The sequence below is a fragment of the Equus asinus genome, chromosome 5, assembly GCF_041296235.1.
Source record: "Equus asinus isolate D_3611 breed Donkey chromosome 5, EquAss-T2T_v2, whole genome shotgun sequence".
NCBI classification, from domain to species: domain Eukaryota; kingdom Metazoa; phylum Chordata; class Mammalia; order Perissodactyla; family Equidae; genus Equus; species Equus asinus.
This window is the reverse complement of record NC_091794.1, coordinates 17,908,169-17,927,944: the sequence shown is the minus strand read 5'-3', so window position 1 is coordinate 17,927,944 and position 19,776 is coordinate 17,908,169. Positions and strand designations below refer to the sequence as shown.

The 19,776-nt window shown below is 37.8% G+C and overlaps 1 protein-coding gene across 3 annotated transcripts in view; it reads left to right on the top strand.

Annotated features, from left to right (window-relative positions):
- LSAMP (limbic system associated membrane protein) overlaps nt 1–19,776 on the top strand; it is a 597,408-nt gene that overhangs the window by 306,508 nt on the left and 271,124 nt on the right. For all 3 annotated transcript variants that reach the window (XM_044771561.2, XM_044771559.2, XM_070508918.1), the window contains exon 2: nt 19,394–19,626. In XM_044771561.2, the coding sequence (XP_044627496.1) occupies nt 19,394–19,626 (233 nt within the window). The remainder of the gene's footprint in view (nt 1–19,393; nt 19,627–19,776) is intronic.

The following is a 19,776-nucleotide window of genomic DNA, read 5'->3' as shown; positions in this document are numbered from 1 at the left end:
TGTCAAGGCACTGGGGTCCTTTGTAATCAGCCATTTCCTGGAACATAAAGGGGGTAGATTTCCTAACCATCCTTGCTTTCAAGGAACTCAGGGCTTAGATAGAATTCAACATTTTCAACATGGTCTTCTTCGAATTTAGAAGGTCAGCTCAGTAAATTATAGCTCCATCAGTGTTTTCCTCAGAGTGGAAATTCCTGAGACCCTTCTCATTGCTCCTTGTATCTTGCAATTATTGACCTACTTGATTCAGGAAAAAAAAAAAAAAAAGGTCTCACATCCCATCCTTCCTTATTCCATTTTTGTGACTAGTAAATATAATAGCAATAGCAGTAATAATAATAACCACCATCATGACAATATCAACAATAATTTGTAACAATTATTGATTGTTTTCCATATGCCAGATACTACACTAAGGGCCTTGCATGTAATGATTTGTCAAGTCTAAAAACAATCCAATGGAGATATTGAGGCTTAGGTGAAATAATTTGCCTAAATTATTATAGCTGGTGTGTTGTAGAGCTGAGATTTGAATTTCCTCAGTCTACTGTTGCCGATTACATTATATTAACTTAGGAATCCCACACCACACAACAGCAAATGCACCTTGAGGACACAGCCCAGTGTTAGTTAGGGACAGCCTGGGAATCATTTACAAATGCTGAGAGTGGTAGTGAGGGAGAGTCATCGTGGCTTAGGGAAACAATTCTCCCACCTAAGTTTAATTTTACTGAGCAGAGTGAGTTAACATCAAACTCTAGCCTCATACATGGTGTGCTCCACAGGCATTCATGTGGGTTGTCCCAGAATTTCTATTGTATGGGAAGACCTTCAAGAGCTACTTAGTAACTAAGTAAGAGGGAAATTATATTGTTCAATGATTAACGTGCACTACTTGTCTACTACAATCATTTTTAAAAGCAGAGTTCAAAGTTATATGTATTTTTACAAGTGTATAAATATATAAATTGTAAGTTCATTATGATTCCAATTAAACATAAGTGTGACTATATGACTTGAAATACAAATCACCAGGAATAAGCATTGTCGATATACTAATTGCTTTTATTTCATCTATACTTTTGTGTCTTTTTTGAATTTTTGATAAGAAGAGGTGTTATTTTGTAATCATAAAACATACAGTGACAATATCTCTAAGTTTCTAGACTTCTCTACCGTACATCGTTTACTGATTTTTCAAGTTTGCTTTTTCAAAGGGAAGTGAGAGGTACGGTGGGATTTGAGATGAAGAGAGAGAGAGCATGACTTAATATTTCTGCGTGCAAATACTCTTATTTCTCTTTTCTGTGTTTTCTATTTGAAAATGAGTCAGTCTGAAGATCTATTCTAGAATTCTCTTTGGTTTTTCATACCAGCTCTTTTTTCTGATTCTTTACTAGTTGCTCTGCAGCATTTCTCTCCCTTCTCGTCTCTCTCCTCCTCCCTCTCTTTCTCACTGTTTCCCACACTGAGATTGTATGCTTCTTTCTTTCTGCTTCACAATCTCTCTCATGCTTCCCTCATTTATTATTTGTTGTAGATAATTTTCTGTTTTTCTTCATCCACATGAATACATTAAAAAATAAAAAGCATCTGAACGCTGGAATTTAAGAAGCTGGAACTCATGAGTACTTAGGAAAATATTTCAGAATCTCCTCACAGAGCCACAGAGTTATCCCAGATATGTATATAACACTGAAATTCAAATTTAAATTGTCAAAGGCTAAAGTTAGGGCAGTTATTTAGGTAATGATTGATTCAAATGTAAAAAAAAAATTTACCTGAATCAATTATTGATAAATCCAATAGATTGTAAATTTCTGTTATTGAAATGACCTTGTGTGGAGTAGAGGAGTAATATAGATATAGATATTGACATAGATACTGTGGAGTGGTTTAGCCCAGAGGTTTGAAAGAAGATACCTTTGAGAGACAGCATAGTTAACTTCCCTGATGGTTCTGTTTTCAAACCAAACTCTCTCTTACCTCTTTTCTAATTACTAACAATTTCCAGGAGTTCCCAAATCTGCCTTGTGGGTTCCACCAGATCTAGTCTAATTGCAAACGTCCTAGGTTGGTTCCTATGTTTCTAAAAATCTTAAGATATCATGAGCTGTGGAGCAAAAGATCCATTTATCAAAATACTAAAAGGGTGAGTAGGGATTGTAACATTTAATTGTTAAATGAATGACCATTTTTCAGATTGTGAGCCATTCTAATTCCTAGATCTTTTAGTAGTGTTCTTACCATAGTCATTTGGAGCTCACTGCCCATCCTCATGACCCTCCTTTGAGTTCTAAGGAAAGGATATACTAGCTGTTTTAGACTGCCTAGTCGGGCTAAATTCTGTTTTTCTCTCCTGTACTGCTCTCCGTCATAGGTTTGAGCCCTTTGTTAAGGTGCACATATTTGCAGACTCTCTGTATGAGAGATTGGTTTTGATCAGGTGTGGTTCCGGGATCCACATTTCTAAGGGGTATCCCTGTGCTGATCTTGAACTCCCTTGTTAAATGCATTTGTAGAGCTCCACTTTCTCTGTTACAGTTATTCAGCTTTCCAGATTCGAATGCAACTTTCTGTTTTGGTATCCAGCTAGGGAAGCCTTATCCCTGCAAGAAAGCAGCCTTATCAAGAGCACATGGCTTCTGTCCAGGTAAATTCCACTGAGTAATTATCTTTCACATACTGGAGGAGAAGCTGTCTTATGTTATCTAAACCCTTCTATTCATCTCCCCATATTTTTCCTCTGAAAATTCAGTGCTACTTAGCAGGAGCAGAGTGGCTTTCACATGCTGCCAACTTGTTGTTAGAGTTGCCTTGATTTTGCATCAACATCCATTACAGAGACCACCTCAATCTCACTGAAAACCCATTTTAAAACAGCCAGTCAATATATCTTTTTCTTTAGAAAACTCTTATCAGAATAGTAGTGAAAAGGGAGTGCTTGTCGTCGTTATCCAAATTAATTGATAAATTAGCAGAATTAATGAAAGAGAAAAGAAACAAATAGTCTTGCTAGTAACATACTAAACAATTTTTCATAACCTATGGCAAAAAAATGAGTATTTTTTTTAAAATGGGAAGGAAGGAAAAGATCATAAACTATCACTTTGCAAAAATCTACTTTTATATACTGTATTATAGCTCCAAGCTTTAAAGTGGGGACGTTTTGAAATCAACATTTATTGTGATTCTAAATAAACTTTTTGAATTCTCTAATACCATTGACGAAAATGAAGAATTAACTCCCGTCTCAGTGCAAACTCATGAACCCACAGTATCAGGAATTTCCCTCTGTTAGGCTCCAATCAGAGAAAATAAAACTTCTAGGTGATCACAGGAAGATATTTACTATCTGTGCTACGATGTTTCAATGGCAGTGCCTGCCTGGCTGTACAGCAGCCCACAGCCAACTGTCTACAGTGGGCTCCAAAACTGTTTCTTCTGAGAGGGATGTGCCTGGCAGTTTGTAGTCTGCGTGAGAAGCCGAGAGGTCTTTGTGGCAACTAGTCCTCTCACATCATGCTTCCACTGTGGCTGGAATAGGGTTAAAGGATTGGCTGGCAATACTTGTTCCTTTATCCCATACTGTGTATCACCAGCTGTGGCAAAAAATTTTTCCTAGTCAAACTGAAAAATTGCTCTTCCCTAGCCAAGAGCCCTAGAAATGCCTTCAACATGCTAACTATCCCACACCCAAGTCAAACTTTCAAAAGGTTTGCAAAGAACAGGTAGTCCATCTAGAGTTGTGCCTGTTGATACTCAAGCACATCTCTTGCTTTATTTCTAAGACTGGAGTCTGCTGTGAAAGCACCTGGGACGTCCAGGTAACAACTTGTCTAATGCTAAGCTCCCACTATGGTTGTATGCTTCATGACGATGGCAAGTCAAAGTGTGTTTGTTAAGTCAAGAATGATTCTGGCCTATGGTATATTCTTACTGGGTTTTCCTCTTATGTTGAGTGGAAATGGTATAGCTATCCATAAGGTCTTTTCCCAAAAAGATTGACTTTAGTCTAATCTCACACCCAGCACCACTCACTGGAGAGGTAGGGTGAGCAGGTTGAGTATTGTGGAGTAACATAGGAGAGTTAACTGCACATTCCCATTTTAGAGAAGTTTGCAGTCACTCACTTATTGGTGGCCTGCAAGGGATCACATTGTAGCAAACATAGTATTTTCTACAATATCTTTGTCCTGTGAAACCCCAGTATCTGACCTTCTGTGCTGTTAAAAAGTGAAGGAAGTCGGCAAAAATAATATAATAGAAGAGGTTAACAGCTGATGCAATAATCTCTTCTGATCTTCCTTGTAAAATAATATTAGATTTCTTACATGATGGACAAAGAATGGGTGAGCTGTGTAGTAGAAAAGAAAATGTAGCCCTGCTTTGCTTTTGTTGTTGGCTTGCTGAATTTTTTTTTTAACATTGCCTCAGGCAGATTTGCATCTAGCATTAGCCTCCCAGAAATACACTTTACTACACAATGGGGAATGTTCTCCACTTATTTATTGCTTGGGGCTAACAGGCTGGGCTGTTTTGCATTGAATATGTATCTTTTGATCTTGCTTTATTTTCGTCCTGCCATTTTGTTGCTGCTAAGAGCTGATGATTAGGAGAAATCTGTAAGTGAAAACTGCCAAAGGGCTTCAAAATCGTGCGATTGGATTCACTGGCCAGAGCTCACACTGAGTTCTGTGGGGCCACCAAAGCCCAGTGTAGAACTCAGTGACTGGGAAAGAAATCAGCTTAGGCTCACTTAGAGGAAACATCTACTTAATGAGCAATACATTCTTTGCCCTCTTGTGCTCTGATTCTGGCCTCTAAGAACAAATTTTTTAAAGTTCTTATTTCCACAGTATTCTGTGATTCAGGTGTTATACAGAGATAGAGTGACCCATGGGAAATTGTATATTTGAAATTACCTTTATTGTTAGAGTATTTTTTTATTGAATACCCACAGGATTTTCAAGCATTCAAATAATTTCTGCACTGATATACTTAGAACAGAGAAATTAGGGACTCTGACTTGCTTAATTTTATAGTCTGGCAGGGGTATAATTTTAATATGAAGCATTGTGTGACGTGGCACTAGGTCTTATTCAGACAGAAGAATGTTCATAAAGATTAAGGGACTCACATTACATAAGAGCAAAAGGGAAAGACATACAAATAAGCTGTTTTCTTAGATTGATTCATGTTCTCAATGAAAACAGTATGACAAAAAAAGAGATGGAATGAGAGGAAGTGACATGGCATATATGAACAAAAATGTATGATTTATACCATATCTATTAGGTCACTAGATTCTAGTCTCAAAACAGAATAAATATAGCGATTAGTACAGTAAAGCATCTAATTATTCCACTTCTGAATAAGGCTATCCACACCACTATTCCTGGTTTGAATGTTAAAACACATCTTTTGTTCTTTTTTTAAACGTTCCAGTGGCAAAGAAGACATTGTTAGTTCTCTGGTTTTTTTTGTTTTTGTCTTTGTTTTTAAAGTGTGCTTTTTTTTGGTGAGGAAGATTGGCCCTGAGCTAACATCTGCTGCCAATCTTCCTCTTTTTTTTTCTCCCCAAAGCCCCAGTACATAGTTGTATATCCTAGTTGTAAGTCCGTCTAGTTCTTCTATGTGGGATGCCGCCATAGCATGGCTTGATGAGCAGTGTGTAGGTCTGCGCCGGGGATCTGAACCTGTGAACCCCAGGCCACTGAAGTGGAGTGCATGAATGTAACCACTCAGCCACAAGGCCGGCCCCAAGAACATATCTTGATAAGTTATATTGTTTACTTCCTTAATGGAGTTCTTTTGGAGAATACTATGATTGAGGGTAACAGACAAGAACTTTAGGAAATCTCTCCTTAGAGGACAAGAAAGAGCAAGATATAAGAAGCGATAATACATTATTATTCATTTGACTGAGATAAGTCAGTTCTAAATCATTTAAAATAATGTGTTATTCCTTATTCTTCTCTCATTCTGTAATATTGGGGAAGTTTTGCTGGGTCCTAATTGCTGGTTTGGACACTGACATCCAGAATGAAGAGATTGTGTATTGTAATAATCAGAGAAAAGAAATGCGGGACAAAATTCACCAATAATAAAGAATGAACATAGCTGAATAACTATAGTGCCCTCCATTGACTAGAGGACTCTAGAGTGTCTAATTCATTGGCCTCCCAGGCAACAAAGGATCAATGAAGAAAATCCCACTCTATGTACTTCTTTATCACCCTTTCTGGTTGTCATCTTGGTTATATTTTTCTCTTGAAGGAAAAAAAATAATTGCTAATTTCACAGTCAAGTATAGTGGGGATAGAAAAATTTTAAAACTTATGTGAGATCAAATTAACCTATTTCACTAGAGATGAGCAGTGAGAAAATTGGTTATGACTTAGTCACAGATCCTCTATAAACTCAGAGATTAAGTTATGTTGCTGCAGGTGGTTAGTCCTCAGTGCAACATCTGAATATAGATGAAAAGTGTTCATTTGGATCCTTAAATATGAACCCCTAGGGCAGTAGACACCAGACACCAACCAGGTAATACCAAGGATCATATTCAAGTCCAGACAAGAGGAGGGGCACTGGTGTATTTGAAAACATTTCGTGTTTTCACTATATAGCATATTTTCAGAAATTCTTTGAGTTACAAAGGTTCCACTACATATTTTATTTCTTTTTAAAACCTTTGTATTTATACATCTATTATAGTGCATCATAGATGTATCACTGAAAAGATATTACCATCTCTTTCAGCAAAGAGAGGCAGTGAAAATGGTAGCAGCTAATGAAAGGAAATAAGATGATTGGTTTAGAAAAGACAGAAAGAAGATCCTTGACCTGATACACCTCTCCTCTTTCGAAACCACTAGAAATAGTAAGATTCTTCGCCCTTCAAGATTGTGTTAGGAAGGAGACATCTCTAATAGTGCGAGATGAGAGAAAAAAGATTCTTGGTATATTCATTCATCCATCAAACATCATTCATCCATCGAAATTATTGAGGTATTTTATGTGTCAGCACTTTGTGAGGCAATAGAGATTCAAAGATTGAGAAGATGTGGTCGTGCTTCACTCTCAAAGTGTGATGAGAGGCAGAAAAACAAAGAATTAAAATGCTAGCGCAAGTAGGGAAGCCACTAGGGAAATTGGAGAATGCTTTACGAGGAAGGACACATCTGAGATAGATTTTGTGTAGTAAGTAGGAGCTTGCTAAATGAAGAAGGTTGCAAAAGATATTTTAGGTAAAAGGAAAACAAAAACTAGGGTGAATGAGATTGGAATCAGAATAAAGAATAAGATTCATGACAGAGAGGGAATGTAACGTCAAGAGGCCAGCCTGGAAAGGTGAGTTGAGTTGACCTATGTTATGCTAATCAATTGGAATTTTTACAAGTAAAATAACCAGATACATTTAAAGAAGAAGATTACATGATCAGCTTCATGTACATTTTGTTCTGTGTGCAGGTAAGAGAAACAATACTGGAGGCCAGAACACCAGTTGAAACATTATAACACCATTTGGAAGTGATGTTAATAACAACAGATGAGATGGTCCTGAACAACAGTAGTAGCAGTAAGGATGGAGAGTAAAGGTCAACCTTAGGGGAAAAAATAATATTTGATTACATAAATGACATGAAGGGGAAGAAGGAAACAAGGATAACTCTGTGGCTACTAGCTTGGGTTAATAGATGGGGTATGATTCTATTAACTAAAACTGGAAATTTAGAGGGACCTGAAGTGAGATGGGACATAATCAGTTTCAGTTCAAAATATGCTGAATTTGAGATGCCTTTGGATATCTGTGTGGAGCAACTGAGTATTCCATGTTAGATTTTAATCTGATGAAGTATAATTAAAGCCAAAAAACCTGATGAATTCCTGAGGACTACTCCATGAAGCCAGGAGAGAAGAAAAATTATGGAAATTAAGAAATAGCAGTAGAGTTAGGAGGAGAAAAAAGAAAATGAAGAACAGGTGGTGAATGGTGTTGAAAGCTATTAAGAGATTAAATACAACAAACCCTTAAAATAAATACATTAGATTTGGCAATTAGTGGATTAATAGCATCATTCTAAAAGTAATGATGATAGAGCCAGTGAAGGTGATGTGTTCTTGAGGGAGAGTGGACATTAATTAGTCAACATAATATTGACTATTAATATCAACATTATGATTAATATCAACATTATGTTGACTACGACTTAGTTAACATTACTTCTTGCTTCTACTCAGGTTGGTTCCTGAGCACATATAGAGATTTCAGCAGAGTTCCTGGTATCATGTCAAAAGGTCTTAACCCTAAATGATGATAAGTAATCCACAAGAAACATAAGAACAATTTCAAAACCATACCTTATTAATCTCCACTTAGATTTAGCTCTTTCCCTCTCTCTACCTGCCTTTTCATTTATCAGCCATATTTTGAGAGTCACTCTAAGAGAAGATGCCTCTTCTGTAATATAATCTCAAAGCTAGAGTGCCCTAGGGACAACAGAGAAGGTGGGAAAGTGAAATACAAATACTCTCAGGCTAAAGAGACGGTGCTATTGAATCATAGGGGTCTTCCTAGAGTTCAGAGTGTGACCTTCACCTTGAAGCATCTGCAACTCACCCTTTAACTCAGACTGGCGATGAAATTTCAGAGTTAAATTATATGGTGGTTGTAGTAATACAAGAGGTGATTGACTTTCTCCCTCTCCCAAGTCTAGACACCAGTTATTTTCTGTCGCTTCTGTTGCCCTCCCAGTCTAAGTGCTTTCTGTAAATTGGGGATTGTAGTCTCAGATATCATTCTCCAGTTGGAGTAGGCTGAGTTCCCTACAAGAGCTCTCCAGATGGGCTTTCATCTCAAACTCATCAGCTCTTGCCTATATGTCTATTCTCGCAGTAACTTCTGAAGCTCTTTTCGATCACCTGATTCCAAGTCCCATTCAAGTCCTGATTGTTGATGCGTTCAAGACAGGCCTTCAAGGAAAGGTTTAGATGAGGAAAGCAAGTAGTGAGAATAAAAAGAAGAAAAGCTACAAAAGTAGATTGTCACACAAGGGTGAAAGCCTCCTCACACCAATTTCCTTTGGAAGAAAGTGCTGGGGGAAAAAAATTTTGGAGCTAGAAAACAGGAGGTGTGGTAGGTGGAGAGTGGGTGACCGAAAAGCAAACGTGGAAGTCAGAAAAACCTGTATGATTGTAATTCTCCATATGAGAACTGTTCTCGTGATTTAGAACCATTCATCAGTGATCTATTGGCTTCTTGTCAGCTGGGGGAGGGGACCACTACATTTCTTTCACCTAAGATGAATCTGTTTGATAACATGTGCTCCTTCGATTTGCAGCTACTAGATTACCCTATTTCACATTCGTATCCACAAAGTACATTTTAAAAAATGAAGACTTCTTTTGATCTTTATATTTATCTGTCTTTATTTCTTTTACCTCTACCTCTACCAGTGAAGGCAAACTAGACAGCAGAACCTTTTTCTAATGGTAGCCCTGATAGACAGTCTCATTACCTATTTCTTTATTTACTCACTATATGTTAACTCTGTTACATCATACATGCTGTATCTATTAGTTGTCATGTCTTAGAGGGCACAATTTGATCTAAATTGTATCCAAGGGGGTGCAACAATGAGCTGTATTATAACGTGGTTCTGCTCTGATGATAACATTTACATAATGTTGTATATGGTAAAACTATAAAGTAAGGAGCTGAGTTTTCAAGTGAGACTTATGGAAAACTGTCTCCTGACTTTATAGCCATGCCTCATACAACAGAATGTTTATACTAAGTGCATTATAATTTATTGTAAGCACTTTTATTTCTCCTTACTGCTGGACTGAGATAAAGAGTAAACCGTACATGGTACAGAGAACAATTTTTCCCTTCTAGAACTTAGCATACTCTTTATATTTACTTTGTAATGACTTAGAAAGTAAAAAAAAATTCTTATAATGGCTGTGGAATTGTTTTTAATTGCTTAGTGAGTGAAACTTTTAACTAGAAATTTGAGCCAGGATTCCAAAACTAATTTTACTTTTTCAAAGGTACAACTAAAGGCAACATTTTTCCCTCCTAAATGAGAGAAATTTTTCACAGAAAACAAAGATTCATAGCAAGAATCAAAAGAAAATCAGGATTTGAAATTGTTTCTTGTCCTCACTCAACCAAGTAGGGAGGAAAGAGGAGAATCCATAGTTCAAAGGAAAGGAAAGGGTTATACGTTCTTGCTACTTTGATGACAGTATAGTTGCCACTCATGCACTCAGAAGGAAAAGGAAGAGCCTTGTTCTTGCAACCTGGGAGTCCACAAAGCATAGAGTATACCTCTTCAGGTCCAGGAGGAACCTCAGCTCTGCCAAGCAGATCTCAGTAGATCCCAAAGTACAGACAGCATGCACCAGTTGTTGTCTTCTTTTCAGGCTGCCCTGAAGAGGGAGCCATGCGTGAGCTCCTACTGGATCTGATCGAAAGTGGTGAGGCATTTAAAACCTGAACTGCTTATGCCCAATATGCTAAAAATCCTTAAAAAATGTTCCAGAGGTGGCATTAGAGCCCCAATTTACACTGCTGCACTATAACCATCCTGCATCACCCTGCTTCAATTTAACACTTATGGGCTTTAGGGGACTAACTACTGACCAGAGGGACCAGAGGGGTATCAGATGCAAGGGAACCTAGGCCCCTAAAAGGAGGGTTCCCTGGAGATGCTTGTTAATAAAGCAAGGAACTGGATTAAACAACAATATCTAGGGGTTACTGGATTTAGCATAGAAATGGTATTTCTACAGAATGTCCAAGATTCAAATTATGAGAAGTGTTGGGGACAAAAGTTTATTATGCTTTTCCAAAGCTCCTAGGTACTCTAAATAATTTAGCCCATTTAATAATTACAATCATATGAGAAGGTAGTTATTATTCCTGTTTGAGGAAGAAAAACAGTGAAGCTCTTCAGTAGTAGTGGGCACATTTAGGACTAGGCACTACTCTATATGTTTAAATTAACCCATTTAAGCATTACAACTGCCCATTGAAGTAGACAGTATTATAGTCTTCATTTTACAGATGAGGAAACCCAGCCACAGAGAAGTTAAGCAAATGTCCCAAGATCTCAGAGCAGTAGGTGATGGAGCTGGAATTTGGAGCAGGAAACCGGCTCCTCAGCCTGAACTCATAACCACCCCCCCATTGCTGCCTTTCTTTGCTAAGTCACTTGCCTAAAGCTACTCAGCTACGGAACCCGTGACTTTTCCACTTCACCACTGACAAGAAAATGGAGAATCTTGAGTTATGATGTGATTAAGATGATGATTTATTTTCTAAACTGATTAAGACTCTTGGAAAGAACCTAGAAAAATTGTTTTCAATCCCTTATAAATGTTCCTGGGATGAATCCTAACTCCAGCTGTGACTGGGATAGAAAGCAGTTCTCTCCTGGTCTCAGCCTCAATTTTGATCTCTTTTTAGAATTTCTGGCTTCCTTTTTTCTGTTTATTTCTTCCATGTGAATGTAGAGATTATACAATTGATGTGATACCAAGAACACAAACTGTCCTAAAATTGGGTGTTTGTTGAGTCGTCCTCATCACTTAATTCAGTGGTTCTGCTCCTTCTCTGCATGCCCTGATTCTCTCCTGTACCATCTGCCTGGATGTGCGTTTATGCTCCTGCTTTAAGAAGATGAACCTGGAAATACAGCAAAACATATATCATCTATATGCTTATATAAGAATGCATGTATGGCTGGACAAGGTGCTCCCTAGTGATAGTAAGAGAAGAAAGCATGTCTAGGGAGGACTTTTCACTGCTCCAGGGGTGAATCAGACTGTCCTGGCTTTACCACTTGCTATTGTGGATTCTTTTTGGCTCCTATAGATGATGAATCATTCTAGTAGAGAGTAACTCAATCACAGAAAGGGCGTTTTGTCAGTATAGCACAAGCAAATAACTAACGCAAACTGAGAATTTAAAGAAATACATGATTGATCAGAGAATCTGGGTAATAATACATATTTAGTGTGTGTTGTCACACTCTATAAGGAGATAAACTTTTTGAATGCTTTAGGGAAATCAGCGTTTTTCCTTTATAGCCATCCCTGTATATGACTATTTCCTTCTTGTCTATCATATTCTACCATGAGAAGTATGAGTATAAGCACAGATATTGCTTTACATCCTATGAAATGTTTCCATGTACATCTTCTAATTTGCTTCCTAGAGCTACCTGAAGAGTAGTTCCAAGAGGTTAGGTCAAGTATCATTAGCCTCATTTTACTTATGAAAAAACTAAGATTCAGAAAGTCTAATTGATTTACCTGTTCCAATAAGAAATAGGCTGATGGCCAGAAGTAAAACCAGTTATCTTCAGGAACTAAACAGTATAGCTTTTACCCTGACACTCCATCGGCAGTGTATGGAGTCCTGAGTCATTGTGACCAGTAAGAGATACACGTGAATCTGGTTCCTGTGGTTTACTACCTCTGTGTTCTCACCCTCCCCTGAGCATCCATCACTGCTTCTCTGTGTGTGCATATACATGTGTGCATCCAGGCTTGTACAGGAATGTGTGCAAAGGAACTAGGGTGTGGGGAGATGATCATAGCATGTAGATGCTGCCTTGGTGTTCATTGGACTACAATTCAGTATGAATCTAGAAAAATAAATCATCATCAAGCTAAAATCAGTTTCTGGTTCAAGAGAATCAAGATTGAGAGAGTGGATATGGACAAGAATAAGAGAATGAGACCAAGAGAGCAGGCAGGGTGAAAGGCAGAAGTCAGGGGCCGGCCCTGGGGCCGAGTGGTTAAGTTTGCATGCTCTGCTTCAGCCGGCCCAGGGTTTCGCTGGTTCGGATCCAGGACACGGACATGGCACTGCACATCAGGTCACACTGAGGTGGCGTCTCACATGCCACAGCTAGAAGGACCCACAACTAGAGTATACAACTATGTACTGGGGGGACTTGGGGAGAAAAAGCAGAAAAAAAAAAGCCAGAAGTCAAGTCTAGAAAGAAGAGATGGGAGCAAGACAGCTGGAGAGCTGAAGCTTCTCGTTGCAGGCAAGGCTAGCAGGAGCACCAAAGGATCAGCAGCGAATCCCCACAGTTTTCTTATTATTACTCAGTTTAATCTTAGAACATGGTAATGAAGCAGAGATCACCCAAAATGATTTAATAATTTGAAACTCTTTAAATTTGTTGTTTATTTTTTTAATGCGTTTGCATATTTGTGGTTGGAGTTCATTATATTCATTATACTTAAAATAATGGGATAAAGTCAGACTAAGGACTTCTGACTCAGGAGAATCTGGGATATTTCCATGATCCTTTATTCCATCCTCTGCTTGGAACTTTCCCTGATTCCGCACTTTAATGCTGGGAATATACAGCATTACTTCCCAGATCTTTCCTTCTAGGGTCTATGATAGTTTTGCTGATTCACTGAGGGTTTGGTTTGTAGGGTTAAAGTTACAAATCAAACAGCATCAAAATAAAGGCCCAATACATTCTTGAAGATTTCCTTCCCATCTTCATCTTGAATCATTCCACATCTTACAAAAGATTACAAGAGAATCACAAAGGTGAAAAAGATGATAAAGGTTAGCAAATAAAATAGCTTTCCTATGACTAAAAGCTAATAACTTCCTGAAAAATCAAATTTACCCCAACTGAGTTGATTCTCCTTTATCTGTTCTGGGTGTTATGGACCCACTTATATACAGGGAAAGACCCCAAAACACTAAGGTTAAATGATTTCTCCAGCATTAAGTTAGGAAGCAGCAAAGTATACCTTTCTCATTCACCATCAACAGTGCACATTATACTGATGTGTAATTTTGATACTAAAATTGAACAACAAAGGGGGATGATTTATTAACTACTAACAGAATCAGAGCATCATTGGACTTCATTGGAGTGTCTCTGTCATGAACCCGATTATAATTCAGGGACTTTGCTGGTGGCAATTAAGTGATTGTAAATTAAGAAGCACATGCTTATGAAAACACCATTTCACTGTAGATGTTTGCCCTGCATGTCTGGATATTTAAATCAAGAGACCAAAGTCTAACTGAGGGTTTTTCAACTTCAGCCCTATCAACATTTTAGATGGTATGTGTCTTTGTTATGGAAGGTGTCCTTTACATTGCAGGATGTTTAGCAGCATCCTTGGCTTCTACTCTCTAGGTTGACAGTAGCAACTTCCCCCTTCCAGTTGTGATAACCAAAAAATGTCTCCAGATATTGCCAATGTCATCTTGAAGCACAAATTGCCCCAATTTGAGAACCACTCATCTAACTGTTCTTTCTTAATTTAAGAAACAAATCTTTCTTACCCATTCAGTTCTACTGCCCCCAGTTCCTATAATTAAAAAGTATTGAGGATAGATAATTGGTGAAAGATAAAGTAAAATGTATTTGTTTGTTATCAATGAATAAATACCAGATTACACTCTTGAGAAAGAGAGAAAAGTTTGGATAAAATCTAATATTAAGTTGGTACATTTTTAGCAGCCAGTAATGCTTGTTAAATGTGAAGAGATGTATCTAGTAGCAATTGAACAGGCTTAATATCTGGTAGATGTGTATCATTACATCATGGATATACTGTCAGTAAATATGCTATTAAGTAATATATTGATACAAACCGAATTTAGCATTTCTTCTCTGCCTCCAATTATATTCATCATTTTGGAAGCATAATCCCCAGACTTATGCAGTATGAGTGGAATTGTCAATGTACCTGTTTGTATAACATACTTGGTGTAAAGTGTTTGCAAAGATCCAATGCTTGAGATTTGTATGGGTGCATTGATTTCTTGTGACAGTTTTATGGATTAAGGTATACTGAACAGAGAAGATAAAAATTTGTTTGCTTGGCTCTTGTAATTTTTTTGACTGATTTTTTAAAAAGTCATAGGTTCATAGTTAAGTAACCCATCTGATATTTGTGGGTTCATGGTTAAAGTAGGCTACCCACTAAACGTTTATCTAATGCTTCATGCTTCTTTTCACTGCTTTTCACAGCAATGTAGATTATTTAGTTCCCAGAGATGATCTTTCTGCATAGTGGGAACACTGAGCACATCTTTCTCTCCTTCACTTTCATGTTAATACCATACCAATAGTTCTCCTTAAATTTTTTCTTTGTATCTGATACTTTTAATTATTTCTTAAGGAATGTTAAAGTAGTTATCCATCTATTCTGCTCTTAGACAATAAACAAATACTTGATAATGGACCTATAGCAATTTGTTAAATTGAATTGAGTTTATTTATTCCACATTTCAGCAAGTGCCTACTGTGTAAATGGTGGGTTTATGCTTCTAGGCTCTGTGAGGGCTCCACAGGTGAATTACAGGAGGATCACTGTCATTAACAAGCTTATGAGGAAAGATGAGTACAAATAACTCTAATGCAATGTGGAGGATGATGAGGTCATAAAAAGGGGCCAAGTAAAAGGATGGGATGCTGATGAGAGAAGATTTCCTGGAAAGGTGCCTCTTTGTGTTATATCCCCATGTCCTCAGCTGCCTGCCAGAAATCCCAGCTAAAGAGGAGTGACGTTCTCTGCCCTTCTCTCTTTGCACCAACACCCATTCTTTCTAGGGTGCCATCCTTTCTAAATCCTGGAATGATTTGAAAAATTGTGAGCTCCTGGAGGAGACATTCTATTAAATCCAAACAACACATAGCCCTTACAGATTTTTAACACGCATCTCTTTACACTTTTGTTCTTTAGCTAAGGCTGATTTTGAAGATACAGTCATTAGATATCTGGTTTTGCACTAGATTGCCTGGTCTTGAAGCAGCATTCTAGATGAGGGCTATTTCATTATTATATTGTAATGGCGTGGCATGAGAATTCTCACTTGCTCTACAGGTGTGCCTAATGCACAGTTTAGCTAACTTACCTTCTAGGTACAAGCTTGCGATGCTTACTGGCCAGTCGGTGCATGCTGGGAACCAGAGTCTTCATTTAATCAGCATTTCCTCATTTCTGAATAGCTAGGCATTCTGTGACGACCCTGTTTGAGTGGTTATTTTCATTTAACAGATGCAAGTTCTACAAATTGAGACTGTTATTTTGACTCTTACCATCTTTTTTCTTTCTTTTTTTTTTTTTAAAGATTGACACCTGAGCTATCAACCATTGTCAATCTTCCTTTTTTTTTTTTTTCCTGCTTTTTCTCTCCAAATCCCCCCAATACATAGTTGTATATTTTAGTTGTGGGTCCTTCTAGTTGTGACATGTGGGATGCTGCCTCAGCGTGGCCTGATGAGCAGTGCCATGTCCGCGCCCAGGATCCGGACCAGTGAAACCCGCCGCAGCAGAGAGCATGAACTTAACCACTCAGCCACAGGGCTGACCCCATTACCATCTTTTTTGTTATGTGCACTTTTTTTTTTTTAAAAGATTTTATTTTTTCCTTTTTCACCCCAAAGCCCCCCAGTACATAGTTGTATATTCTTCATTGTGGGTCCTTCTAGTTGTGGCATGTGGGACGCTGCCTCAGCTTGGCTTGATGAGCAGTGCTATGACCGCACCCAGAATTCGAACCAACGAAACACTGGGCCGCTTGCAGCAGAGCGCGCAAACTTAACCACTCCACCACGGGGCCAGCCCCTCTTATGTGCACTTTTTATGATTTAAATCAGTTGCCGCCTTAAATCGAGATTTTAAAATTTCTTAAAATTAAATTAGTTCTGAAATTGTGTTATTCTTTTCATCCTTTTTCAATATGAAAGTTTTAGTCACATTGTAGAAAGATTATTTTCTAGTTTATAGAATCAATACATTTACTTCGGAGATATTGACCACATAAAAAAAGAACCCTTAAATATCTGAAGAGTGGTTTCTTTTTAAAAAATACTAGAATGTACTCTGGTGTTTGGAGTTGGCTAACCGTATTGAGTTAGTAAAAAGTGTGCGTGTGTGTTTTCTAATATACCTTTTACTAATTTGGAAGAAAAAGATAAGTTTAAAAAAATAAATATGGTTTAAGCACAACATAAAAATAAGATGTGTAGATTGTCAAAGCACAATCTTCAGATAATATATTGTTTTAGTAGATGCATTTTTAAGGGTCTGGCAATTTTGCTGAAATAGTTAATTACTTCTTTAGGTAAGATAGATCTGAACACTTCCAGAGAATAATTTGGAATAATGATCTGTGTGATAATTTTAACTTTTCCATGGACAAAAATTACTAAAATGTCCAAAGGACCCTAAATACCCAGCTTAGAAGCTCTGCCTTGTGCTGCTGAGGAAATTTGCCAGTTCACTTGTGGATGTTGTAGGGCTTGGGACAAGGGCAGTGGAATATAGGTAACCATGTGTCCTCTGTCTGCATGTGTGACACTGTTATTCACACAGCAGGCATTTACCAGGTTTCTGTTTTACATTAGAGTCTTTATTTGATTTATAAGCCATATTTATGTAAAATATATTACATAGTATTTTTTTCAAAATGAACACATTAGGGCCGTATTCCAGGCTAACCAGCATTCAAAGTACCTCTTTATGATGGAGCATATTTGGTTGCTGCCATGTTGAGCCATATAGATGAGAAAAGTGCAAGGAAAAATTTGATAGAAGATTTAAAATTCTTTTATGGAGGTAAATTTTCATTCTTCTCAGTAGAAAATGCCAGCCGGTAAATCTCTATTGACAACTTCATTTATGGTCTAGAAGAAGACAGCAAACAGCCTATTAATTAATTCATAAATGATTCTAGGTTGAGAAGAGCCGTAAACACCTTGAAGGACAGAGAAATGATACCACAAAAGAATACAACAGGAAAAGTCAAATCGAGTATGGAAAGAAGCAGCAAGCACCCATGAAGTTAGCTTTGCTCTTCCCCATGGAGAAGTTCTAAATTATCAAACACATATAATTAATCTCATTAATATCTGCATGGCAGAGAAACACATGTCGGGTAATGGAGATAGTAAATAGTACTGTAATCTACCTATATTTATGAAAATAAAGAGGTGAAGACGAAAAGAAAAACCTACATCTCATGGCACCTAGCTAATTAAATAAAATTCTCACGCTAAATAAAATATTCAATTTACCTAAAAATAATGGGATAGGAAGTATTTTGTACCATAGGTAATGGATTTTTTAAAAATTCAGCTTTTCTCCTTCTTTTACAAAAGATGAGTTGGCCTTTGTGTCCCTACGGTGGACAACCTGGGGATTAAGCTTCAATTTCCTGTCTATGCATGGGTGTGGAATCTCTATTTGTGGCTGTTTTGACCTGAGAGGAAGCCTGGATTTGACTCGGTTTGGAAGATACAGGGGAACATGGTGTTTTAATTGTTCTGCTGTCATGCTCCTGGCTCCTTCTGTCCATCCCTCATGCCCCAGAGCGCTGAGCAGCTGGCTCTGCAGCTGTGAACAGGGTCTGGGACAATCTCCCTGTGGAGCAGACATAAATCTTGCCAAAGAGATACAGAGAAAAGGTTTTTTTGCTTGATTTTTCCACTTCTAAATTCTTGCTGGAATTGAAGGAGAAAACCCCACTCACCATGAACTATTTACTCCTTCTCCACTAATCTGTGTTCTTTGCCTCTTTCTTTCAAGTTTCAGAAAGAGACCCTTTTAGGTTTCTAAAATAAGTAGTCATTCAAATAAACATTTTTCTTCCCCTTCCTTGGAATAGGGACTACAAAATTGGTTTCTTCATTTCCCATAAAGAATTGAATTCATTCCAATATGCCAGAAATGCTGGTAGCAAGCTGTCTTGCCAGCGGACAACCTGCCGCCCTCAGCGGCTGGAATCAGGCTTAGACAAGATGACATTAGCTTCGATTTCCTTTACACTACACCTATCTACTTTCTCTTGGACCTGCTCACATGCTTTTCACTCCTGGGAGTGAGCATTCCAAATTTGCAAGGATCAGAAGCGAACTCTGAAATCTGGTCTGATTCCTACAGCAATAGGACATTACATGAATCTACCATCACACAAGATATACTTATGAAAGAGTAAATACAGTTCAAAACTGAGTAAATGTGCCACATTATGAATTGTCTAATTCTCGGGGTTACTTAAACAGGTGGAGTTCTGCGTGAAAGACCTTTTCCTAGACAAGAGGAAAATAATCCAGTGGGAATTTAACTTTAATCTAACCTATTTAACTTTATTTGCCTGCATTTTTCATACTGATTGTTAAATTGAGTCTAATATAATGACATCCATCTACTGGATGGTAATTAGATCTTAAAGGGGAAATAGTGACAATATGTAGGACTCTAAGAAATGTCATGGCAATGATTCACTGTGTATAATTATTTTTCTTGATTGGTCTAATCATTGGAGAATGAATGCAGATGCAGGTATGGCTAAGGCTCCAATGTTGTTATTCTGCTCTGCCAGGTGCGTTGTAGAAGACAAGAACTCGAAGGTGGCCTGGTTGAACCGTTCTGGCATCATTTTTGCTGGGCATGACAAGTGGTCTCTGGACCCCCGGGTTGAGCTGGAGAAACGCCATTCTCTGGAATACAGCCTCCGAATCCAGAAGGTGGATGTCTATGATGAAGGTTCCTACACTTGCTCAGTTCAGACACAGCATGAGCCCAAGACCTCTCAAGTTTACTTGATCGTGCAAGGTAAGAAAAGGATGAGAGAGGTGGTAGGTAGATAATAATCATGATTGACCAAATATTTGCAAAATTCTTTCTGGAAAAAAAAACTTCCAAATACATTATTGCATTTGAGTATCTATTTTCTCTCTGAAAGAATAGACTTAAAATCAGAGG